The 23,324-nt window shown below is 41.5% G+C and overlaps 1 protein-coding gene and 1 long non-coding RNA gene across 3 annotated transcripts in view; one reads left to right on the top strand and one right to left on the bottom strand.

The window, feature by feature from the left end:
- slc6a20 (solute carrier family 6 member 20) overlaps nucleotides 1-14,571 on the top strand; it is a 31,948-nt gene extending 17,377 nt beyond the window's left edge. The window contains exons 8-11 of one of the 2 annotated variants that reach the window (XM_032559263.1): nucleotides 631-832; nucleotides 4,251-4,410; nucleotides 5,131-5,168; nucleotides 13,587-14,571. In XM_032559263.1, coding sequence (XP_032415154.1) covers nucleotides 631-832; nucleotides 4,251-4,410; nucleotides 5,131-5,168; nucleotides 13,587-13,723 — 537 coding nt within the window. In that variant the 3' untranslated portion in view covers nucleotides 13,724-14,571. Of the gene's footprint in view, nucleotides 1-630; nucleotides 833-4,250; nucleotides 4,411-5,002; nucleotides 5,169-13,586 lie in introns of both variants that reach the window. The other variant, XM_032559261.1, reaches the window with a different exon arrangement.
- A 4,038-nt stretch (nucleotides 14,572-18,609) lies between these two features.
- Nucleotides 18,610-21,178, bottom strand: LOC116717182 (uncharacterized). The gene is made up of 2 exons (XR_004338703.1): nucleotides 20,898-21,178; nucleotides 18,610-19,550 (listed from the first exon to the last, which is right to left on the bottom strand). It is a non-coding gene; the product is annotated as an uncharacterized LOC116717182 (long non-coding RNA).
- Between the last annotated feature and the right edge of the window lie 2,146 nt (nucleotides 21,179-23,324).

Here is a 23,324-nt window from a genome sequence, read left to right as displayed (position 1 = left end):
TCATCAGGATCTGCATGGATGAGCGGCAGAAAGTCAACAGCAGCTTGGAGTTTAGTTTGTGCTTCCTTCCTCAGGAAGTGTATGTGCTGCTGAGCCTTCTTGATGACTGCTGTGATGTTATCAGTCCAAGAGAGGTCAGCAGAGATGAGGACGCCAAGAAACCTGAAGGTGTGGACCCTCTCCACACTCGGCGTTAATGTAGAGAGGAGCTGGGTCGATGCTGAGCTTCCTGAAGTCCACGATGACCTTTTTGGTTTTCTTGGTGTTCAGAGTGAGGTTGTTCTCTGAACACCAGGCTGCCAGCTTCAGGACCTCCTCTCTGTAGGCTGCCTCATCACCCTGTGAAATGAGTCTGACCACTGTGGTGTCATCAGCAAACTTGACAGTGCGGATGTTATTGTGGGCTGGACTGTGTGCAAGTATAGAGGCAATACAGGAGAGGTCTCAGCACACAGCCCTCTGGAGAGCTGATGCTCAGTGTTTTTCCACTGTAATATGGCACAAGACAGTTGCTTGGGTTCATCTTGGTTACTTTTAATGCTGGACAACATGGCTGCTTTTATAAAAACAGAACATTCATGCCTATTTTTACACACACTAAAACTAGACTCTGTCTTCTGTTTACCTCAGGCTGTGGAGGGGACAGGGCTGGCCTTCATAGTGTACAGTGAGGCCATAAAGAACATGCCATTGTCTCAGCTGTGGTCAGTGCTCTACTTCTTCATGCTTCTGATGCTGGGAATGGGCAGCATGCTGGGAAACATTACCGCCATCACCACCCCACTACAGGACTTCAAATTTCTGTCCCGCATAAGCAACGAGGCTTTAAATGGTAAGAGGTAATATTAGGGTGTCTTTGTACACATTGTTGTTTTGGTAAGCTATTGCAATAGCATTTCTGTTTACATAGGATGAAGTTACCAACAAAATCAGTCCAACTGCCCTGCTGACTCTTTGGTGATCTCACATGTTCACAGATAAATAATGTTCAGGAAAGTGGTGAAATCAGTTCCGTTGTAATTCAACATGAATAAGGTTTAGATCTTACAGTATGCTTGGGCTGTAACAGTGCGTGTATTCACACTGAAATTTTGCAATATGGGTAGAATTAACTTTAAAATCCTCATTTGTCTCCTCAGTCTTTATTTCACTTGCTTTTATTTGTCCCAAGAACTAAGCAACATTTAGAAGAGATCAGACTTTCTAAGTTGTGGACAAAGTTGCCTTTGTGTAGGTGTCTTAACTTCTTCTTTGTCTCTTTAAAAATACATCTTTTCTGAAGGCCTTTGGCACAGTGTGAGTTGGCATGCTAGTTTTAAAGGTCCACTATTATGCTTCCTTGAACAAGTTAAAGGGTAGGTCTATGGGCTATACAAGATATGTTCATTATATTTATTACACAAATATTCATTCACCTCATCAGTGGTTGTTTTGATCTCATTAAGAAATGCACTGTTTTAGGGCTACCTCATTATTAATAACTAATAAGCTGCTGGCCAAGCCCTCCTAACTCAGTGTTTACATTAGCTCCTCAGACATTAGAAAATGGCTACAAGCAGACGTGCAGTGGTACAACCTTATATCTTTGACCCAGAAGAGGTGGAGCCTCCTGAACAACCATCAAGCCACAGACACAGAAGGATTAAACTCTGCAGATCTGACGCAGAGTGATATAGTTAATTCAAATTATGAGGATTCTGCTTCATTTCAGGCCAGTGTGTCATGAGGTGATTGAGCAACTGACATCAGCACAACAACTCAGCAATAAGACTATTTTCCAGTTAATGCAACCTTTTTTGAAATATATATTTGCAAGGTTAGAGAAGCATTAAAAAATTTCAGACAATGTCAGTAATGTCCAGGTGCCTGAAGTGTTTTCACAAATACTTCATCTTCTCAAGGTAGACTTTCACTTTCAGTTGAATTCTGACAGTAAATGCACAGGTGTTGTGGGTATTGTAACATCAAACAGGACTAACAGATGGTATCATTCAGCATTAGCTTGTGCTAAATGACAGTCATGTTTGTATCGAGCAACAATACAAAACATACAAGACATCTTATGTACTCACATTGATATCATCTGCAGATTGTGAAGAACTTTAGAAACAGAATCTTCCTTCAGTCCAAGTATTTTGGTAAATCCTGCTGTGTAATGTTGGTAGTTATCAAAGGACTCCTTCCTAAACTAATTTGCACAAATATAAAATTCTTTTACAATATCGCAGGAGCTTTGCAAGCAAAAATAAAATGAAGGCACTCAGAAAATGCATGGACACATGCTCTGTATGCAGGCAACAACAAATAATTTCCTTTTAGAGCTGCAATTGTACAGCTGACCAAGCAGAATAAACTTATGGTACGTTAACACCAAAAGCGTTTTGAGCATCAGGCGTGTCTAGTTTACATTCAAAGTCTCCAGGTGCTGGTCATGAAATTAGAATGTCATGAAAAAGGTTGACTTATGTCAGTAATTCCATTCTAAAAGTGAAACCTGAGTATCATATTCATTCATTACACACAGACTGATATATTTCAGATGTTTATTTCTATTTAATGTTGATGATTAGAACTGACAACTAATAAAAACTCTGAATTCAGCATCTCAGAGACTTAGAATATTACTTAAGTCTAATAAAAAATGACTTTTAGAAATGGCCAACTGAAAAGTCTAAGCAGTACTCGGTTCTTGGTTGGGCTCCTTTTGCCTGGATTACTGCAGCAATGCAGTGTGACATGGAGTCCATCAGTCTGTGGCACTGCTCAGGTGTTATGAGAGCCCAGGTTGCTCTGATAGTGACCCTCTGTTCTTTTGAGTTGTTGGGTCTGAAATATCACATTTTCCTCTTCACAATAGCCCAAAGATTTTCTATGGGGTTAAGATCAGGCGAGTTTGGCCAGCAAACTCGGTTTGGTGGCCAAACCACCAAGGATGTCCTGGATTAAGGACAAGAACATCCTTGTCCTTAAACCTTGCCCTGGTTTCTTAAACCAGGTGCTGGTAGCTTGGCACTGTGTGCAGGTGCCAAGTCCTGTTGGAGAATTAAATCTGCATCACCATAAAGTTGTTGAGCAGCCGGAAGCATGAAGTGCTCTAAAACTCCCTGGCGGATGGCTGTGTTGATCTTGGACCACAGTGGACCAACACCAGCAGATGATATGGCACCCAAACCATCACTGACAGTGGAAACTTTGACTGGACCAAATCCATCCAGCAAAAACGTTGAGACACGTTAAAAACATTTTTAGAATTTATTTAGACGAAATATGTAGGAGACGGTGGAAGAGTTTGAAGGACACGTAGGAGGAATCTCTTGTCAACGCCCGCCTAGAGCCTTTGACATGTCTGACTCGCGTCTAGAGCAAAATGTCAAACGTCTGGCTTCAGAGTGCACATGCTTCGAACTTGAAGCGTCAGATGCATTTTTGATGTGCGTAACACATTTGGTGTGAACGCACTATTAGCGTCTCTTGTAATAAAGTGGGTGGAGCTCCATTTCGGTTGAGGTGCTGGGCTTGGCTTGGGGTTACTAGGTCACAAATTGTGGCACAACAATTTAGAGGTTTTTGAAACAGGCTGACACCAGCAGAACATTTACTTATCCCCAGAAAACAGCTGGAGGTCTTTTTTTCTTTGTTTCATTTTGGACTTCTAGAAGCAAGAGATGCTCAAATGGAAGTACAGAAACTTGTAAAAAGTGAATTTTTCATAATAGTGGACCTTTAATGTAAGTATTGTTATGCGCTAAGTTCTGATTTCTGTCTGTCCTGTTTATGTAAAGCATTTTTATTAAACTTTTTATTTCTGAAAATAATGTTTAATATAAGTAAATGAGTCATACACTTCAACTCTTCTGTACAAGTTCTCCTCTGAAAATCACAGCGTAAATCTTTTGTTCATCCACAGATAGAAAACATTCATTACCATCAGGCTCAGCTCCAGTTTGTCATGTAAAAAATAACATTGTTCTGTTCAAAGTTTCAAAAAAGTGTACGCCATTCAGAGATGCTTTTATTCAAATGAGACCACATGTAACTCTGCATATCAGTTAAGGTCAGGAGGAGTATCTGTTAATGATCAACTGATTGATGTGCAACATAGAAAATCTGAGAAAGCCTGAATCCTGATTGTGTTGTTTTTGTTGAATGATTCATAGAAGATGTTAAGGGGCCAAGTGAGAGCAGTAAACGCTGACATCAGCCATTATAAACAGTGGACATCACTAACAGAAGGCTGTGCTTTGCTTCAGGTTTTGTGTGCGTCCTCTGCCTTCTGCTTGGCCTTGGCTTCACAACAAGATCAGGAAACTACTGGTTTACCATGTTTAATGACTATGGAGCCACTTTCTCCCTGTTACTCATTGTCCTTATTGAGGTCATAACTGTCAGCTACATTTATGGAATCAAAAGGTGTGTATAGTTTTTTTTAAATCTAAAGTTTGCTAACTCTGTATTCTGTTCTGTTTGTGTTGTATTATCAACAACCAAATACAATCAATTTCCATTAATCTGACAGCATTTGAATGTCACCCTGTTGACTGTAAGCATTGAACCCGAATAAGCTGAGTTTAAAGTGTCCTGACACCAGTATTTGTTCTTTTAATGACAAAATGTCTATTTTCGAGATTTTAGAATATAATTGTAAAATATTAATCTCTCACTTCTGCCTCAAAATCTTATTTGGCTGGCATTGCACTTCTTGCAAACTATATGAAAGTTCCTTTTGGCTCAATTGGTCAATCCATTAAGCATGTCTGAATCATCACATTAATTCAATTCGAAAATACTTTATTGTTTCTCAGGGGAAATTAAATGAGATAATTAAATGAAGGCAACAGACTGAATGATGTTGTTCCTCTGCCTGGTGGTACAGCTGCTAGTGTAGAAGGCAAGTCCCCAGTCAGTGTTGGTGAAACAATGAGCATGACAGCAGCAGGTCTCTGCTCAGTGACAAACTCTTTGCTGAATTTGAAATGACCTCAATATTTTGTCCGTATTTAAGGTTTGAAAAAGATATAGAAGACATGCTGGGCCATCGTCCTAATTGGTTCTGGAAAATCATGTGGGGAGGAATTAGCCCCCTACTTCTTATCGGCCTCTTCTTGTTCTATGTCATTAACTACATCCAAGGAGGAACACCCACCTACCAAGCATGGAACAAAGATCTGGTGAGTTTGTATTTTTATTCATCATGTCTCAGGTGGGGATTTTCTTTTTGCTGTTTGTACTACAGTGCTTCATGAGTTTCAGCAGGCAATACTTAACTGTCTGTCTCCACTAATGCATGATTTATGTGTTGTTTTCTACCTTATCTTGGCAAGGAAATTTTATTACTATAGCACATTTAAGTAACAAGGCAATACAAAATGCTTCACATAATTCAAAAATAAGATAAAATATCAAACAAGCAAAGCTTTAAATTTTAGTAACTAAGGGAAAACAGACAGACAGTAGTTTATGATGTTCCAGTTGTTGTTAATCTAAACAGTTGGGCTTTTAGCTTTAATTTAAAGGACTTCAGTAGTTCAGCTGTTTTGCTGTTTTCTGGAAGTTTGTTCCAGTTAAATGGAGCATATGAGCTGAATGCTGCTTCTCTATGTTTGGGTCTGGTTCTGGGGATGCTGAGCAGACCAGAACCAGAAGACCTGAGAGGTCTGGAAGATTGATACAACAGTAAATCCATCCATCCATCTTCTTCCGCTTATCTGGGGTCGGGTCGCGGAGGTAGCAGCTTCAGAAAGGAGGCCCAGACTTCCCTCTCCCCAGCCACTTCTTCCAGCTCTTCCGGGGGAATCCCAAGGCGTTCCCAGGCCAGCCGAGAGACATAGTCCCTCCAGCATGTTCTGGGTCTTCCCCGGGGCCTCCTCCCAGTGGGACGTGCCCGGAACACCTCACCAGGGAGGCGTCCAGGAGGCATCCTGACCAGATGCCCGAGCCACCTCAACTGGCTCCTCTCGACGTGAAGGAGCAGCGGCTCTACTCTGAATCCCTCCCGGATGACTGAGCTTCTCACCCTATCTCTAAGGGAGACACCCTACGGAGAAAACCCATTTCAGCCGCTTGTATCTGCGATCTCGTTCTTTCGGTCATGACCCAAAGCTCATGACCATAGATAGGGTGGGAACGTAGATCGACCGGTAAATCGAGAGCTTCGCTTTTTGACTCAGCTCTCTCTTCACCACAACGGACCGGTAGAGCGCCGCTTGACGCTGTACCTCTCCCCAGCCACTTATTCCAGCTCCTCCGGGGGTATCCCGAGGCGTTCCCAGGCCAGCTGAGAGACATAGTCCCTCCAGCGTGTCCTGGGTCTTCCCCGGGGCCTCCTCCCAGTGGGACCGGTACAGCGCCCGCTTGACGGCAGACGCTGCGCCAGTCTGCCTGTCGATCTCCCGCTCTCTTCTTCCCCCATTCGTGAACAAGATCCCAAGATACTTGAACTCCTCCACTTGGGGCAGGACACCCTCCCCCCGACCCGGAGAAGGCACTCTACCCTTTTCGGCTCAAGACCATGGCCTCAGATTTGGAGGCACTGATCCTCATCCTAGCCGCTTCACACTTGGCTGTGAACCGCTCCAGCGAGAGCTGCAGATCACGGCCTGATGAAGCCAATAGGACCACATCATTCGCACAAAGCACAGATGCGATCCTAAGGCCACGAAAACAGATCCCCTCAACACCTTGGCTGCACCTAGAAACTCTGTCCATGAAAGTAATGAACAGAATAGAGACAAAGGGCAGAACTGACAGAGTCCAACTCTCACCGGAAACAAGTTCGACTTACTGCTGGCAATGCGAACCAGACTCTGACACCGGTCATACAGGGACCTGACAGCCCATATCAAAGGGCCCGTTACCCCATACTCCCGGAGGAGCCCCCAGAGGGTTCCCCGAGGGACACGGTCGAACGCCTTCTCCAAGTCCACAAAACACATGTAGACCAGTTGGGTGAACTCCCATGCACCCTCCAGGACCCTGCTGAGGGTGTAGAGCTGGTTCAGTGTTCCACGACCAGGACGAAAACCACACTGCTCTTCCTGAATCCGAGGTTCGACTATCTGACGGACCCTCCTCTCCAGGACCCCTGAATAGACCTTGCCAGGGAGGCTTAAGAGTGTGACCCCCCCTGTAATTGGAGCACACCCTCCAGTCCCCCTTTTTGAACAGGGGGACCACCACCCCAATCTGCCAATCCAGGGGATCTGCCCCCGATGTCCATGCAATATTGCAGAGTCGCGTCAACCAACACAACCCTGCAACATCCAGAGCCTTAAGGAACTCTGGGCGGATCCCATCCACCCCCGGGGCCCTGCCACCGAGGAGCTCTTTAGCCACCTCGGCGACCTCGTCCCCAGAGATTGGAGAGCCCAACGGAGGCACGGAACATGGTCCACTCAGACTCCATGTCCCCCTCCTTCCCCGGAACGTGTTCAAAGTTTTGCCGGAGATGGGAGTTCAAGCTCCATCTCACAGGGGATTCCCCCAGACATTCCCAGCAGACCCTCAAAACACGTTTGGGCCTGCCAGGTCTGACCGGCATCCTCCCCCACCACCGGAGCCAACTCACCACCAGGTAGTGGTCAGTGGACAGCTCCGCACCTCTCTTCACCCGAGTGTCCAAGATATACGGCCACAGAGCCGATGAAATAATGACAAAGACAATCATCGAACTGCGGCCTAGGGTGTCCAGGTGCCAAGTGCAAGTATGGACACCCTTATGCCTGAACATGGTGTTCGTTATGGCCAATCCGTGACTAGCACAGAAGTCCAACAACAGAACACCACTAGAGTTCAGATCGGGGGGGGCATTCCTCCCAACCATGCCCCTCCAGGTCTCACTGTCATGGTGGGTAATCTGAACTGTTGTTCGGCCCGTAAGAACAAACGACAGTCAGGACCTGTCCTCCCACCCGTAGGCGGAGGGAGGCTACCCTCTCGTTCACCGGGGTAAACCCCAGCGTACAGGCACCGAGATGGGGAACAACAAGTATGCCCACTCCTGCCCGACGCTTCTCACCATGGGCAACTCCAGAGTGGAAGTATGTCCAGCCCCTCTCAAGGAGACTGGTTCCAGAACCAGAGCCATGCGTCGAGGTGAGACTGACTATTTCTAGCCGGAACCTCTCAACCTCACACACTAGCTCCGGCTCCTTCCCCACCAGAGAGGTGACATTCCACGTCCCAAGAGCCAGTTTCTGCAACCGAGGATCGGACAGCCAGGGTCCCCTCCCTCGGCCGCCACCCATCACACACTGCACCCGACCCCTTTGGCCCCTCTCACGGATGGTAGGCCCATGGGAGAGTGGACCCATATTTCCTCTTCGGGCTGAGCCTGGCCAGGGTCCATGGGAAAAAGCCCGGCCACCAGGCGCTCGCCATCGTGCCCCCCCTCCAGCCCTAGCAAGAGTGGGGCCCCAGTGACCCGCGTCCGGGCCAGGGAACACGAAGTCCAATGTTGCCGTTCGTCATCGGGGTCTTCAGGATGCACTTTGTCTGGTTCCTCACCTAGGACCTGTCTGCCTTGGGTGATCCTACCAGCGGCATGAAACCCCAGACAGCATAGCTCCTAGGGTCATTGGGGCACTCAAACCCCTCCACCACGATAAGGTGGCAGTCCAAGGAGAGGCAACAGTAAATCATTAATGTGTATTACTGCTAAACCATTCAATGATTTATAAAATAGAAACAGTATTTTAAAGTCTATTCTCTCAGTGGAAGAACTTTAGATCTGGGTGATGTGCTCCATCTTCCTGGGTTTAGTAGAACACGAACAGCAGCGTTCTGGATCAACTGCAGCTGGAGGATTGATTTTTTTAGGCAGACCTGTGAGGACACAGCCTGGTAAAACCTAGCTTCTTGTTCTACACTTTGCTTCATTTAGAGGGTCTGGACTCTCAGCTGTTGAAAAACAGTCACTTCTTGGAGGACTGTGTTAAGGGTTGAAATTTTCCCCAGTTGCTACAGTTTGCCCATTGCCTATGTAATGTGGCTGTTCCATGTTATGAAGCTTATAGGAACTTGCCTGCACTGTAAACAACCGTCCTCCACTGCAGAGAGAGAAATGCCGAGCCGAACGAGGCGGCAGATGGTGTCATGTTCCGTGTTTTTCTGTGTGTTTATTTTGAGTTTCCTGTGTCTCTGTGTCTCCGTGTTGTCCTGTTCTCCCCTCGATTACTCCCAGGTGTTTCTAGTTTCCCTAATTACCTCCTGTGTATTTAGTGTCACCTGTGTGTCTGTGTCTTTGTCGGGTCCTCGTCTCTTTTGGCATCTAGTCTGTCAGTCCGTCGTCTCGTCAGTTGTTTAACGGTTGCTACCGGCGTCGAGCCCTGGCTTCCGCTCGGCCGTGCTGCCCGTTTGTATGGGACCATGTTGGACTGTGTTGCACTGGACATTCATCATTAAAATCATTTACTCACCTCAACCTGGGTCTACAGCGTCTGCCTCACCACCTACACCACACCGTTTCATGACAGATAGTGTTAATTTAATATATGGAAGTGTGATCAACACGGACTGAACGGCTTCCTTTACTTCCTCTGCTGACGTTGCTAAAACTACAGGAAGACTACAATTCTAAAACAGCGCAGAATAGACGTCATAACTTCTCCTTCTGGTTGCTGATTGGCTGGTCAAAAATTGACTGGAGACAATCCGAGCTAAGGTAAAAAGGCCCAGACTGGAAGCAAGAATTGTTTTTTGAGCAAAATTGCACAGGATCTGATCAACTCTGATCAATGTGACTAAAGATAAATGCATGGGTGAGTTTCTTTAGATCTTGCATTAGTCCTTTAATCCAAGAAATGTTCTTAAGGTAATAGAACATTTCCAGGATTAAAGGAGGCTCTGTTTATTTGGCTCTGAAGGTTCAGGTCAGAGTCCATCACCACGCCCAGATTTTGGGCCCGAGCTTTGGTTTCTAGCTGTAATAACTGAAACTGCATGACTCCAGGTTGTCTCATTTTAGGCCCAATTATTATCATGGAGCCTCTAAGGGGACATGGAGAAAAAAAAAAAAAACAAAGCAATCCAGACTTATTCTCTTGAGATCTCAAGAAACTTTTTGAAAAATTGCGCGTTCCTTTGTTGGGTGAAAAGTCTATTTACAGTTTCTGCAAAATTGGTTGTGGTGGTGGAGTCTGAACGAGAGATACAGAGGACCATTTACAACGTTTCCTAGGTTCTAGAGAGGGTTAGATGACATGCTAAGAGACACCAAGCTGAAGTTGGTTTCCGATTGCAGCTTCAGTTTCAGGAAGTGGCTAAAGGACAATTCCACCTAATTTTTCAACAGCTTCATCATCTTTCAACTACCCTAGCTAAAAAACTACAACACCTAGACTCTTCAAACCTGGAGTAGATTTTTCTGCTCCAATAGCAGAATATATAAAACCAAGTTTGTGATTTGTGAAACCTTCTAATTTTTTAAATTTCAATAAAGGGCGATTTCAGCCCTTTTTATGCTTTTGGTCACACTACAACTGCTATAGCTCTAAAAGTACAACACCTACCAGGGGTCTCAAACTCCAGTCCTCAAGGGCTGCAGTCCTGCAGTTTTTAGATGTGCCACAGGTACAAAACGCTGGAATGAAATGACTTAATTACCTCATCCTTGTGTAGATCAGTTCTCCAGAGCCTTAATGACCTAATTATTCTGTTCAGGTGTGGTGCAACAGAGGCACATCTAAAAGTTGCAGGACTGCGGCCCTCAAGGACTGGAGTTTGAGACCCCTAACCCTAGACACTTTAAAGATGGACAAGATTGTTCTATCGTACTGGCTAACTAACTTGAGCAGAATGAAAAGTAAAGTCAAAATAGGCAAGTTTGTGTTAGTATGAGAAGTCCTAGTTAAAACCACACAAATTTCATACCTGTGAACATTTTTATTTTACACCTTTTCTTTGATTTTCAGAGATTTGAACATCAATCTATTTCTGCTCATATTTCTGCATCAGAAACTCTTCTCTCTCACTGCAAAAAAAGACAGCCATGAATCACTTGAATTATTTTTCTCCTTCTGATTGCTGATTATCTGATTTTTTATACATTGTTTTTAGATGCTCACAATGCTTCAGTCAGTCTAATTTTCTTACCTCTGCTCTATTTGGCCATGCTCAGTTTGTTCCACTGCCTCAGCCCTGGTTAGTGCTTTTGTGTTTCCAGTGCATTTATGGCCTGTTTTACATCCAAAACTGACTGTAGACTTCTCATATGGTGTACAACATACTCTACCACTAAACCACCTTTCTGAATAGTTTTTCTGACTGTACTGTTTAATTGTCCCTGAATGCATGTTGCCATTTTCTACTGTCACTACCTGCTGATTCAGCAGTGAATGCTGCAAGTCAATGACTGGATGTAATCTGCTGGGTTTCTGTCAAGTCTAAATACCTATTAAACAAACACAGGAAAGACAAGAGAGTTAGATTCTTTGTTTCTCGCGAGGAGAACAGACAGAGATGTGCTTTCAGTTACAAATCTCCAACTGCTCTGAAAACACATATGCCTGCTCCTCTATTTTATTGCTTTCAGAGTCCCTATCACAGAGAGCACTGCAACTCTAAGGGGTGGGGTCAACAATTCATCACATGGTTGCAGCGCTAATAACATTCACTATCTAGACACATGTTATCTACACTCTAGATCCTTCTTGCTCCAGGCACGGCGTCAAATAGGACACGTTGTATAGCTTCAAAGCAACGGCTTTGTAGCACAAAGAAGCAAAGAGCAGAGTTTATTGCAGGACTGTAAAACTCTGCTGGGAGCAACTAACACCTCCATCTCCCAGGGAGTCCTGCTGAGAATATCTGTCACCTCTCTCTCCCAAGGAGGCCTTAGGAAGGAATCAGAGTTATTTAACACACAGAAACATTACTTATACAAAGAGTAAAAGAGTAAAAGCATATAAGTAAACATTATCTAAATGTAACTAATAATACAACGAATATTTGATAATACTAGTAATACAATTTACCCAACAGTTTCCTTAGAAATAAACATTTTTAACTACTTTGAATAATTAACTGAGCTTACTATACTGTTTATAGCTAGATTATATCTTGCTACACTGAATGTAAAAAAATTAGAGAAAATATAAAGCTAAAAGTAGAAAACAGTGAAAATATTGCTGAGTTCTTATGTGATCCAGATGCGAATAAAATACTGAAATTGACCTTTATTAAAGTTTCACAAATCACAATCTTGGCTTTTGTTTTTTTTCCCTCCCCTCCAGGGGGTCTTTTGTGGGCTCTAGTGTCCCTTATATGAAAGTGGGCTGACAGGAAAGGAGAGCGGGGGAAGACATGCGGCAAATATCGCCGGGTCCGGGAATCGAACCCTCAACGGCCGCGTCGAGGACTCAAGGCCTCCAAACATGGGTCGCACTATCCCCTACGCCACCACAGCATGTCCCACAATCTTGGTTTAAAATATTCTGCTATTAGAAATTTTATAGAGATGGTCATCAGAGCAGAATAATCTACTCCAAGTTTCAAGAATCTAGGTGTTGTAGTTTTTTAACTACAGTAGATGAAAGATACTGAAAATGGTGAAAAAATAGGTGGAATCATCCTTTAGCCATTTCCCGAATCGGAAGTTGCAATCGGAAACCAACTTCAGCTTGGTGTCTCTTAGCATCACCTCACCTGGGACGACTATAGGCTGTAGGAAACGTAAATTGTGTTTCTCGTTTAGACTCCACCACCACTACCAGCTTTGCAGGAACTGTAAACAGCCTTTTCATCCAAAAAAGGAACGAACAATTTTTCAAAAAGTTTCTCGGGAACTCAAGAAAATAAGTCTGGATTGCCTTTTTTCCCCCTCCATGTCCCCTGATGGACTCCGTGATATCTTGCAGCTCTAAACCAGAAATTTTGGAGACAATTCAAACCTCTCCCTTTTAGCCTACTTTGATAAAAGGTTAACTATTATCACAAAGAAGTCTCTGTTCTTTATGACTCAAACCAGTCAAATACTGGACCAGAGAGTCCTACCCGGCTCTCCAGTTGCTTCAGTCATGATCAACAGTGTTAAATGCTGAGGTCCAACAGTGACAGGTCGTAGTTCTTCAACATTTTGTATTTATGAGGATGTCGTTGCACATTTGACGAGGCCAGTCTCAATTCTGTAGGGAGCCCGGAAACTGGACTGAAAGACATGAAAATGGTTGATCATTGATAAGAAGCTGTTTATCTGCTGGAAATAACTTTTTCAATAGCATCGCTGAGCTTGTGAGGTGAAATGTAGGGTTTTGGGTTTTGTAGAAATTTTAAAGACGTTGCCATTGAAATGACGGGACTTGTTGCATGGAAGGTAGGTCTAGACTCGTCTTTTTAAAGGACTGCACTCACGTTGCTGGAACTAAAGCTGTCACATAAGGATGACATCCATAGCTCTCACATCACAATTCCCTTTAAAGCTGTAAAATGCTAAATTCTGATATAAACCTTTGCATCTTGCTTCATCTCTTTAGATTTGAGCACCATTTCATGAAACCCACAATTATTTCAAAATTTGCTTAAATGTTAGTCATCTACTGTATGTCTGAGTTGGGAATAAAGTTAGGTATTAACTGCTTGTGTTGTGTCTGTAGGGGAAAACCGAGCAGACGGAGTATCCTCTCTTTGGTCAGGCTTTCATCGGACTGCTCTTGGTGTCTTCAGTGAGCTGTATTCCCCTCACAGCTTTGTATATCTTCTGTCAGAGGAGGAAACATGCACAGCAACATAAGCAACAGCATACTGTAAATACAGTAGCTGCTTAGTGACTGGACGGTGACAGGGACAAACTTCTGACTGTAACCTTCCTGCCACTTTCCTCAGCAGGGCTTTGGTCACCAGCTGGAAAGCAAGACTTTGGCTTCCATCATGGATTACAGAATGCAACAGTGGCAAAAGAATAACCAGTCATTTGTGTTTGTTAATGTTTGTTTGTTAAAAAGATAGAAATAAAAATGTAACTAATATTTTTATGTGAGCCAGAGCTTTTAAAGGTTTTCATCATGGAAAAGATCCTGATGTTTTCTGACTAATGTGGTATTTATAGAGAAATCCAGTTGCACATAAAATTGGTATTCATTTTTTTTATTAATATATTTTTTCACTGAATCAATTGCTGCTTTGAGCCAATCAACAACCTGTACACTACACTGAAGTAGATTCATTTGTTTTCTTCCACAGTAAGAATCCACTGATTAGCTTCAACTAGTTTCCACATCTTTAACTGTGGCATCTTATGTACTGTAGGTTTCACCATGTGTGTGAATAAAGCGCAGTTTATGTGATTACCAGATGTTTTTAACAAATATAGTTGTATTCAGTATTTTATACGACAGTGGTTCCCTGTTTGTCTGATAATGACATATGTAGCTGTTGCCCACACAGTGAGCTATTGTTTTTTATTTTTCATTTCATAAACTTTTTGAGTTGGTTTTTTGTTTGTTGTGCTTAGAGCTGCACTGTCTTCTCAGCACAATGGTTTCTAGTTCAAATCAGAGCTCAGGCCTTTCACTACAGTTTATTTTAAATATGTGGGTCATCTGGAAACCTGGAGATTAAAGGGTCTTTCTGTAAATCTTCCCTGTGTCTTTGGGTGTGAGATGGTTGTCATTTATCTGTGTTGTCATGGTGATGGGCTGGTGACCTGCCCAATATGTACCCAACCTTTTGCTTGACAGCTGAGCTATGTGCCAACTCCCCATGACCCTAACAGGATTTAGTTGGTACGAAAAATGAATCAGATTTAACACATGTCAGCAATTAACATTCATTTACAGCAGAATGTTAATTTCTGCTGTAAAATAAATCAATTCTCAGTCCAATCTTAGCATTGACACAGAATATCCAACATATGGCAGCGATTGTTATCAAACAAAAAGCATATTCTCACATTTTGTTCAATATTTTCTTGGCAATTGGGTAGTTTAAATGAATTGAGTTAAAATTTTGTTGTAACATCACACCACTGTGGCTGAGTATTTTTTAAATCTCAATGAGAAAATTACATGTTGGACAGAGAATAATTTGCTGATTAAATAGTCTAATGATCTGAAAATAACTTGTATGAAAGTTTTGAAAAACAGATTTATACATTTATTTCCAAAATTGTCATGTTATTATGAATTACACTTTAATATTAGTTTTGTATGTGCTATTTTTATTTGGACAAATCCATTAAAATGTCATGTATAAAGATGGATCAGTTGTTTAGATACAAATAATTAGAAAGGCATGCATTTTTGTTTTTTTTATTATGTTTGCTAAATAAGAAGCAGTCCATACTCACCATAGACAATCAAATAATTGTTTTTTGTAAAATGTTATAAACTCTTTACCAATAATATTATTATTGTTTAGCTATTTTAAGGAAATTGGGGGGGGGGGGGGTTCAAATAAATGTGTTTATGTGTTTCATGTGTTTTAATTACCTAATTCTCATTTGGTCAAGATGACAGATATTGTGGTGACCATCAGATCACAACATCCTTTCTGGATTTCTATTCTTCCCAGCCAGTGGAGATGCCAGCAGGCTGCTGCTGTCTGCTGTGGCAACACAGGTCTGGTCTCACAGCTGCTGCTTGGTAGAGCTCTTGATGGAATTGTGCAAAGAAGGATACTTCTCAAAATGAACAACACAAAGGACACATCTGGACATCTTCTTCACCAAACTGTAATTCATGAACAGAGTTATTCTTCAGATGTGATCTGACTCAATACAGGCTTCCTGCGTAGAGCTATAGTCTTCTATAATAACTAACAGAGTCACAACTAGGCCTGTCATGATAGCAAATTTTGCTGAGCGATTAATTGTCTCAAAAAATTATTGCGATAAACGATAATATTGTCTGAAGACCTTTTTACACTGATTTAATGGAAATGACGTAATAATGCATGCGATTTCCTGCCAAAGATAGATACACTTTATTTTCAAAAGAATATTTAACACTGGAGCTGATAAACAAAATAAACAAAACAACCAAAAACAAAATGGATTCTCAGTCTCCATTAACAAAAAATGTACTTGATAAAAACTAAACAACATAAAGCCAAAGTGGAAATAAATACTGCATTCAACCAAAAGAGTGCAGATTATGAAGTGTGTATATTATGTTGCCCTTCAGTAATAATTAGATTTAAATAGAGAAGATGGGCACATCGACTACCTGATGCAATAATTCACACTACATGATTTTTTGCTCCTATTTTTCCCCTTATGACAATCTTAGACCTTTGGTCTTTCTAAGATTGTGTGGTGTGTTATGGTAGATCGTTGTTGCCGCTCCGATCTAAATCAGGGGTTTTCCCTGACTGGGAGCTTAACGCAGCCTGTTGAATGTGACAGGCAGCCAATCAGAAAGCGCGGATTCTCCTCTGTGTTTTTTGAGGGGAAATTACGTCGGGGAATCCCAAACAGCTGACACGACGCAACCCGAAGTCCAGCGGACATTGGAGATAATACGTGGAAACAACATTAATGTTTATTCAACATGCAAAGAATATAGAAATGACAAGAGGAGGAGTTGGAGCGAAATTGCTACCGCAGTTGATAAACCCGGTAACTTTTCAGCTGTTCTTCGTTAACGTGACGTAAATAGGTTATAATGATTTTCATTCAGTCAGGACTTTACGCTGACACTAGCCACATGCACTGCAGGTAGATTGTAGTAAAGCATTGATTAATGTCTGGTTTTAAAATTAGTTCACTGAACTTGTAGCCATTATTTTGTGCCCATTGTTGGACACCACACGGCAGGAACGAACCCGATCGAACCGTTATACTACCTAGGATTTCTGTCGGCTAATGTGTGGTCTGTCAGGTTTTAAAAATGGGCCGAGAATCGGCCGACAGCTCTAAGATCGTGTCGTGTGCGCTGGGCTTTACACTAAGGAAATGAGGAAGGGAGGAGTCAGTGGAGAGCACCGGAGTTTAGCCTTTTTTCATTCGGTGTCATCAACAGAAAGAGAAAAAGGCCGGAAGAGACGATAATGCCGATAATTGAAATGACGTCGATAGTTTTAATTTATCGTACGATTAATCGATTTATCGTTTATCGCGACAGGCCTAGTCACAACAGTATTTATTTTCCCTTTAGAATCAAGAAGTTATGTTTGAATTTTATTAATATTGTACTTGAATATGTTTTCATTACACAGATATTCAATACTGTAATTCAGAACACGTGTTCAGATGAGTCTTATTTTTTTGATTAAAAGCACCTTTTGAAAATACCATTTAAGCAGGTATGAAACATACTTTTTACTAAGCCCACATTTTTGTATTAAGTATGTTTTTAATGCTCTGATGTAATCTAATTTTAAATGTCACATTTTCACTTCCTACAAATGAAATATCACAACAGAAAAACAGGCTTTTAAACATCCATCTGTGTGTATTTAATCTATGTAATGTGTTTCCCTTAGTTATAAAAATGAAAGGCTTTTCAGTAATATTCTAATTTATTGAATGAGCCAGTAGCTGTAAGCCTTGATTAGAAACTATTAGCGAGACTGGAATCATGGGCTTCCGAAACATGTTTATGGTTTGTGCATTGCACAACAGCAGGTAATCTTTCAAAGCCTCATAAAATGATATTGCCAAATAAAAGACCCAGTAGATGCAGAAGGTGGAAAACATAAAGTAATAGAAACAGTCAAGGTAAAAGAAAAAACAGTCTTGCACATCAAATACTATAAAATCAAGGCTGTTCAAAGTACTGCTATCATCAGTACCAGTAATAAATAGCATAATGGTTAACATATCTAATCAAAGCTGATAAAGCTCTGAAATAGGCTTTCACTGTAAACTTGGCTCATAACAAGGAAACAACAGTAATAATATTTCATGTTAAAACAAAATCTGTAATTACTTTCCAGGTCAGTTAGTTTTATTTAGATTAGTTTTGAAACACAACGTAAATTACATACAGCTCTAAAGAGAACAACTCTGCTGGTCTTGTCATGTTCTGTGTTTTCTGTGTGTTAATTTCGAGTTTTCTGTGTCTCTGAGTCTCCGTGTTGTCCTGTTCTCCCCTCGATTACTCCCAGGTGTTTTTCGTTCCCTAATTACCCCGTGTGTATTTAGTGTCACCTGTGTCTCTGCATCTCTGTCGGGTCCTCGTCTAATGTGAGTTCAGTCCTTCGTGTTGTCCAGTCTTAACGGTTGCTACCGGCGTCGAGCCCTGGCTTCCGCTCGGCCGTGCTGCCCGTTGCTTGGACTGTGTTTTCCTTATTAAAATCACTTATTCATATTACCTGGGTCTACAGCGTCTGCCTCACCACCTCAACACACCGCAATTTATGACAGGTCCTTCAGAATATGGGCTCTGCATCAGAACTAGTGCTTGATGCTCAATCTGTTCTAGTGTGTAGATCTACATTTTATGTTATATATATATATATTGTAGAGGCCAAGTTAATGTATAAAATATTCAGTTACTCTTATGTAGCGCCCCTTTGCCTACATTGCTGGCTAAACGTCCAAAATCATGTAAAATAACCAAATACGGGGCGCCCTGAGTTCCTATCATTAAAAGGTGATAATCTGTAGTAGTTATTATCGGATTAGTTATGAGTTCCCTTATAGAATCTGTTAATGAAATAATTAATTGAAACAGTAAATGTCATTCTTCTTTTTACTATGAAAATATATTTCAAATGAAATTACCCTGAATGTAGTAAACTGAAATATCTTACATTTGTAAATAAACCATAAACACATTGGAAGGAATTGGCACAACTTAAAATAACTCAAATTACCTTTAAAGCAATGTACAGTCAATAAGGAATGTGAATTAACTCAAAACCTTACAATTACAGTTTCCCTTTAAAGTTCAAAAATCAAACCCTCGGTGTCCATCAGTCACTTTCAGGGCATTAACAAACAAATACAACAAACAAAATCATCAGAGTCATTAGCAAATCCTAAGCTATGCCGGCTTTATAATAACTAAATTGACCCAAAAAAGTACGTTGCAGGCCTGAACGTCGCTTGAGTGCGTTGGGGCCTGGAAACTTAAACACTGGCCGCTTCACTCAATGAGCAAACAAAAGAAATTGACTCGGTACCTGACTCGTTGCGTTTAGAAGTGAAGAGTGGAGCGTTCACGTGCTCACAGCGTGGACCTCTCGTGGCTCGTGGCTCCGCACGCGCCTCCTGCATGGACTCCCGCAGCACTGAATCTCCCGGTCCCCACCGTGTAGTCGATCTTGGTCGCCTTTTCCAAACGAAACCACAACTCCTCCGGTGTCCAAGACGATTCTCACCTCTAAGTTCACAAAGAACAGCAGTGGTGTAGCTCCCCGACGCGGTAGCCAACCCTCCTCACTGTCTTTTAACCTAGCGTGCTCTCGCGTGTGTCGCGTCAGTTTTCACAACAGTCCAAGCTGCGACTTCTTGAATAAAACAGAGGAAAAGTGTCCCACCGCACATAACCAAAGTCCACTGCTTTAATAAATGTCCTGGCCGAACACTTGACTGCAGCTGCCTTTCCTTAGCTGGGAAAGTTTTAGTTTAGCTTATGCTAACTGGGAGGAACAACCGAGCAGACTGTCTCCTTCACCTCCCTCTTCTTCTTCTTCTTTTTGTTTTTAATGGCGGTTGGCAAGCAACTTAATGGTGTGCATTACCGCCACCTACTGGTATGGAGTGTGGATCAGAACGCAACTTAAAAAAAAAAAAAAAAAAAAAAAAAAAACACTAAATCCTTTCTATCAGTTTAGTTTCCTTAAGAAATTTTATGACATAACATAAATATTCAGAGGAAGAGGAATATCCCAAAATATCTGATATTTTTAACTGTAACTTATTCTTTAGAAGCCTATATTCTAATTTCCTTCTCTCCTCGGAGTACTTTGGACATATAACAATAAAACATGTTCTACTGTCTCTTCTTGAAGACAAAGATCACAATTACCTGATGGATGTTTCCCCATTTTAAATAGTGTACTGTTTAAACCTGTATGACCAAATCGTAATCTGGATATAATGTTTTCTTCTTTTCTACTTCTTTCTGTTGCCCTCATTGCACCAACTGACCTTTGAATACAATAAAGCCATCTACCAGTTCTTTCTTCTTCCCACTGCTTCTGCCATCTTCCCTTAACCTTTTGTTTTATAATAGATTTTATTTCCTCTTTACTAAAAGGAATCAGTATCTCAATGGAACCGTTTTTTGAAGCTTGTTTTGCATATTTGTCTGCCAACTCATTTCCTTTTATTCCTATATGCGATGGAACCCATGTAAAAATGACAATTAATCCCATGGCCTGAATTCTATAAAGTATTAACTGAATCTCAAATAAAAGGTCTGGCCTACTATTAGACTGATTATGTTTAATTGAATATAATGATGAACTTGAATCAGAACAAATTAAACTTCTCAGAGGACGAACCTCTTCAATCCATCCTAATGCCAGAATTATTCCAATCATTTCCCCTGTAAACACTGAGACGCCATCAGAAATCCTCTTACATTTTTTAATACTAAATCCTGGAACGATAAACGACACCCCATTGTTGCTACTTAAACTTTTAGATGCATCTGTATACACTTGAACATAATCAAAGTACTTATTTTCTAAATATGATTGCACTGAGTATGATTCTGAAATATTTCCTTTTTTCCTCTTCTCCAACAAAGATAAATCCACAATGATTTCATGAAACAGAGATGGATGGACCGGTGATAATGGAACTGTTTCACTCATTTTTATAGATGATAAATCAAAATCTTTCACGTCACTCTCTATCTCCCAACCAAAGGATTTTAAAGTCTTTTTCCCCTTTTCCCAACTAGGTTTTAAAATTTCTTGACATGGATGGTTTTCATAGTGACCCTTTAAATAACTCCAGTAAGATAATCTTAACTGTAATCTTCTGAGGTAAAGTGGTATTTCCCCCACTTCACCTCCCTCCGCCGAACTCTCTCTCTTTTTTTCTCCCCTTCCAATTGCGCAACAAGGATCAGTATCCTTAACCAATTAGAAACTAGTAAAATAATTTGGCAATTATTAAATACAGAAATAAAATACAAAATTGTACATAACAAAGGCATTTGACATAGGAATATTACTAGTGTTTGGAAATTGCTTTTTAAACGTTTTTAAACATCTTAACCTTTTTTTTCTTTTTTTCTTTTTTACCGTTCACAGGAATTGAAATGAATGAACCCAAAATATAACGCAGGCTACACTTAAAACTTATTTGTTTAGTTAGTAATTTAATAAGTGCATTTGTTGAGGTTTAGGTGGTGTTATTATATTGCATGTAGGTAATTTCATAATATTTTATTGTGAATAAGTGTTTTATTTGAAGTTTGTATGCTTCATAGCTTAATTGGCCACTTTGCAATTTATGCAAATGAGGTGTGCCGCGCTGGAGCGTTAACAAAGGATAGAGAATAGAGAGGGGAAGGCGCTACAAGTAAGCAGGTGACCCTACCGTCAGCAGGGGTCAATACGTAAGACTGAGGCATAGGTTGGACTTCTGATTGGGACTAACGCTCCTAAAGCTATTGAACCTTGGCAGGTTATTGCAAGTGAAAATGGCTGTCCATACGCTGTGAGAACGAGGCTTGGTTGGACCATCAGCAAACCCTCCAAGGACATATTTCACAAAGTGCTACACAAAGGTTGATTTAAGTTTCAGCAAAGAGTAAGCACATTGGATGAACTCTGGAGTCAGCAGTTTAAAAGTGACTTTCCTGAGTGTGAAAGAAACAAGAAATGTCAAGGGAAGATTTGCAGTTTTTGGAGATTACAACACAGTCAGCTACCATTGTGGATGGACATTACAGTATTGCCCTGCCATTACGGAACAAACATATTAAGATGCCCAACAACCGTAAAGTGGCCGAGCAACGTGCCTTAAACCTAAAGCTCTGTCACATGACTCTGGAGCGTTGTACAAAGGCACTGCCCTAAACAACCAGTTATTACAAGGACCAAATCTTATAAGTACCCTTCTTCTAGTAATGATCAGATTCAGGCAAGAAGAGGTGGCCATTATGGCAGATGTGGAAGCAATGTTTCACCAAGTAAGGGTGCCTGATGACGATTCTGACCATCTTCGGTTCCTGTGGTGGGAATCTGGCAAAATTACTCAGAAAATGGTGGAGTGCAGGATGGTGGTTCACATTTTCGGTGCAACTTCGTCACCAAGCTGTGCTAATTTCACTCTCTGCAAATGTGCCGAAGACAACCAAGACCAGGCCAACAATCAAGCAGTTGACACAGTGCTACACAACTTCTACACCTTGTTCCAAATTATTATGCAAATTGGATTTATGTGTCACAAAGATTAAATGTTTTGTTGTGTTATTAAATTTATAGGTGGTATTGTGTGTCAGGGCTCTTTGAATCAGTATAATTAATTTCAGAGAGCTGGGTTGATTAGGTCAATTAAAGGAAATCTACTTAAAAAGGATGTTCCACATTATTAAGCAGGCCACAGGTTTCAAGCAATATGGGAAAGAGAAAGAATCTCTGCTGACAAAAATCATCAGATAGTGTAGTGCCGTATGACAAGGTATGAAAACATTAGATATTTAACGAAAACAGAAGCGTTATTGTACTGTGAAGAGATTTGTGGCTGATTCAGAACAAAGACGGGTTTGTACAGATAAAAGCATAATGAGGAAGGTTTCTGTTGGACAAATTCATCGGATTAAGAGAGCAGCTGTTAAAATGCCCTTACAAAGCAGCAAACAGTTATTTGAAGCTGCTGGTGCCTCTGGAACCTCAAGGTGGAGGATCCTCCAGAGACTTGCGGTGTATGAACCTACTATTCGGCCTCCCCTAACCAGAGCTCACAAGCAGAAACGGTGGCAGTGGGCCCAGCCGTACATGAAGATTAATTTTCACACAGACTTGTTCACTGATGACTGCTGTGCAACTCTGGATGGTCCAGATGGACGCAGTAGTGGACAGTGTTGTATAAAGTACTGAAATCTCAGTCAAGTAAAAGTATAGGTACCTCTCCAAAATATGACTTTGGTAAAAGTCCAAGTCACTGACTGAAATGTTACTTGAGTTAAAGTCTTAAAGTATCTGAAACGTCTTGTACTTGTCATGGGGTGCGGTGCGGTGTTGGTGGTGAGGCAGACGCAGCGGACCCAGGTATGATGAATAATGAGATTTAATGAAGAAAACTTAGTCAAAACAACGAGCAGCAGGCACATGGACACACTGACGACGAATAAGCTAAACATAGACGAGGACCCGACGAGGAACAAGGAACACAGGTGGAGTTAAATACACGGGAGGGTAATCACAGAGACGAGACACACCTGGGAACAATCAAGGGGAGGACAGGACAACGAAGAGACTTAAGGACA

Source organism: Xiphophorus hellerii, chromosome 3 (assembly GCF_003331165.1).
Source record: "Xiphophorus hellerii strain 12219 chromosome 3, Xiphophorus_hellerii-4.1, whole genome shotgun sequence".
In the NCBI taxonomy this organism is placed as follows: Eukaryota; Metazoa; Chordata; class Actinopteri; order Cyprinodontiformes; family Poeciliidae; genus Xiphophorus; species Xiphophorus hellerii.
This window is presented reverse-complemented; position numbering and strand designations above follow the sequence as displayed.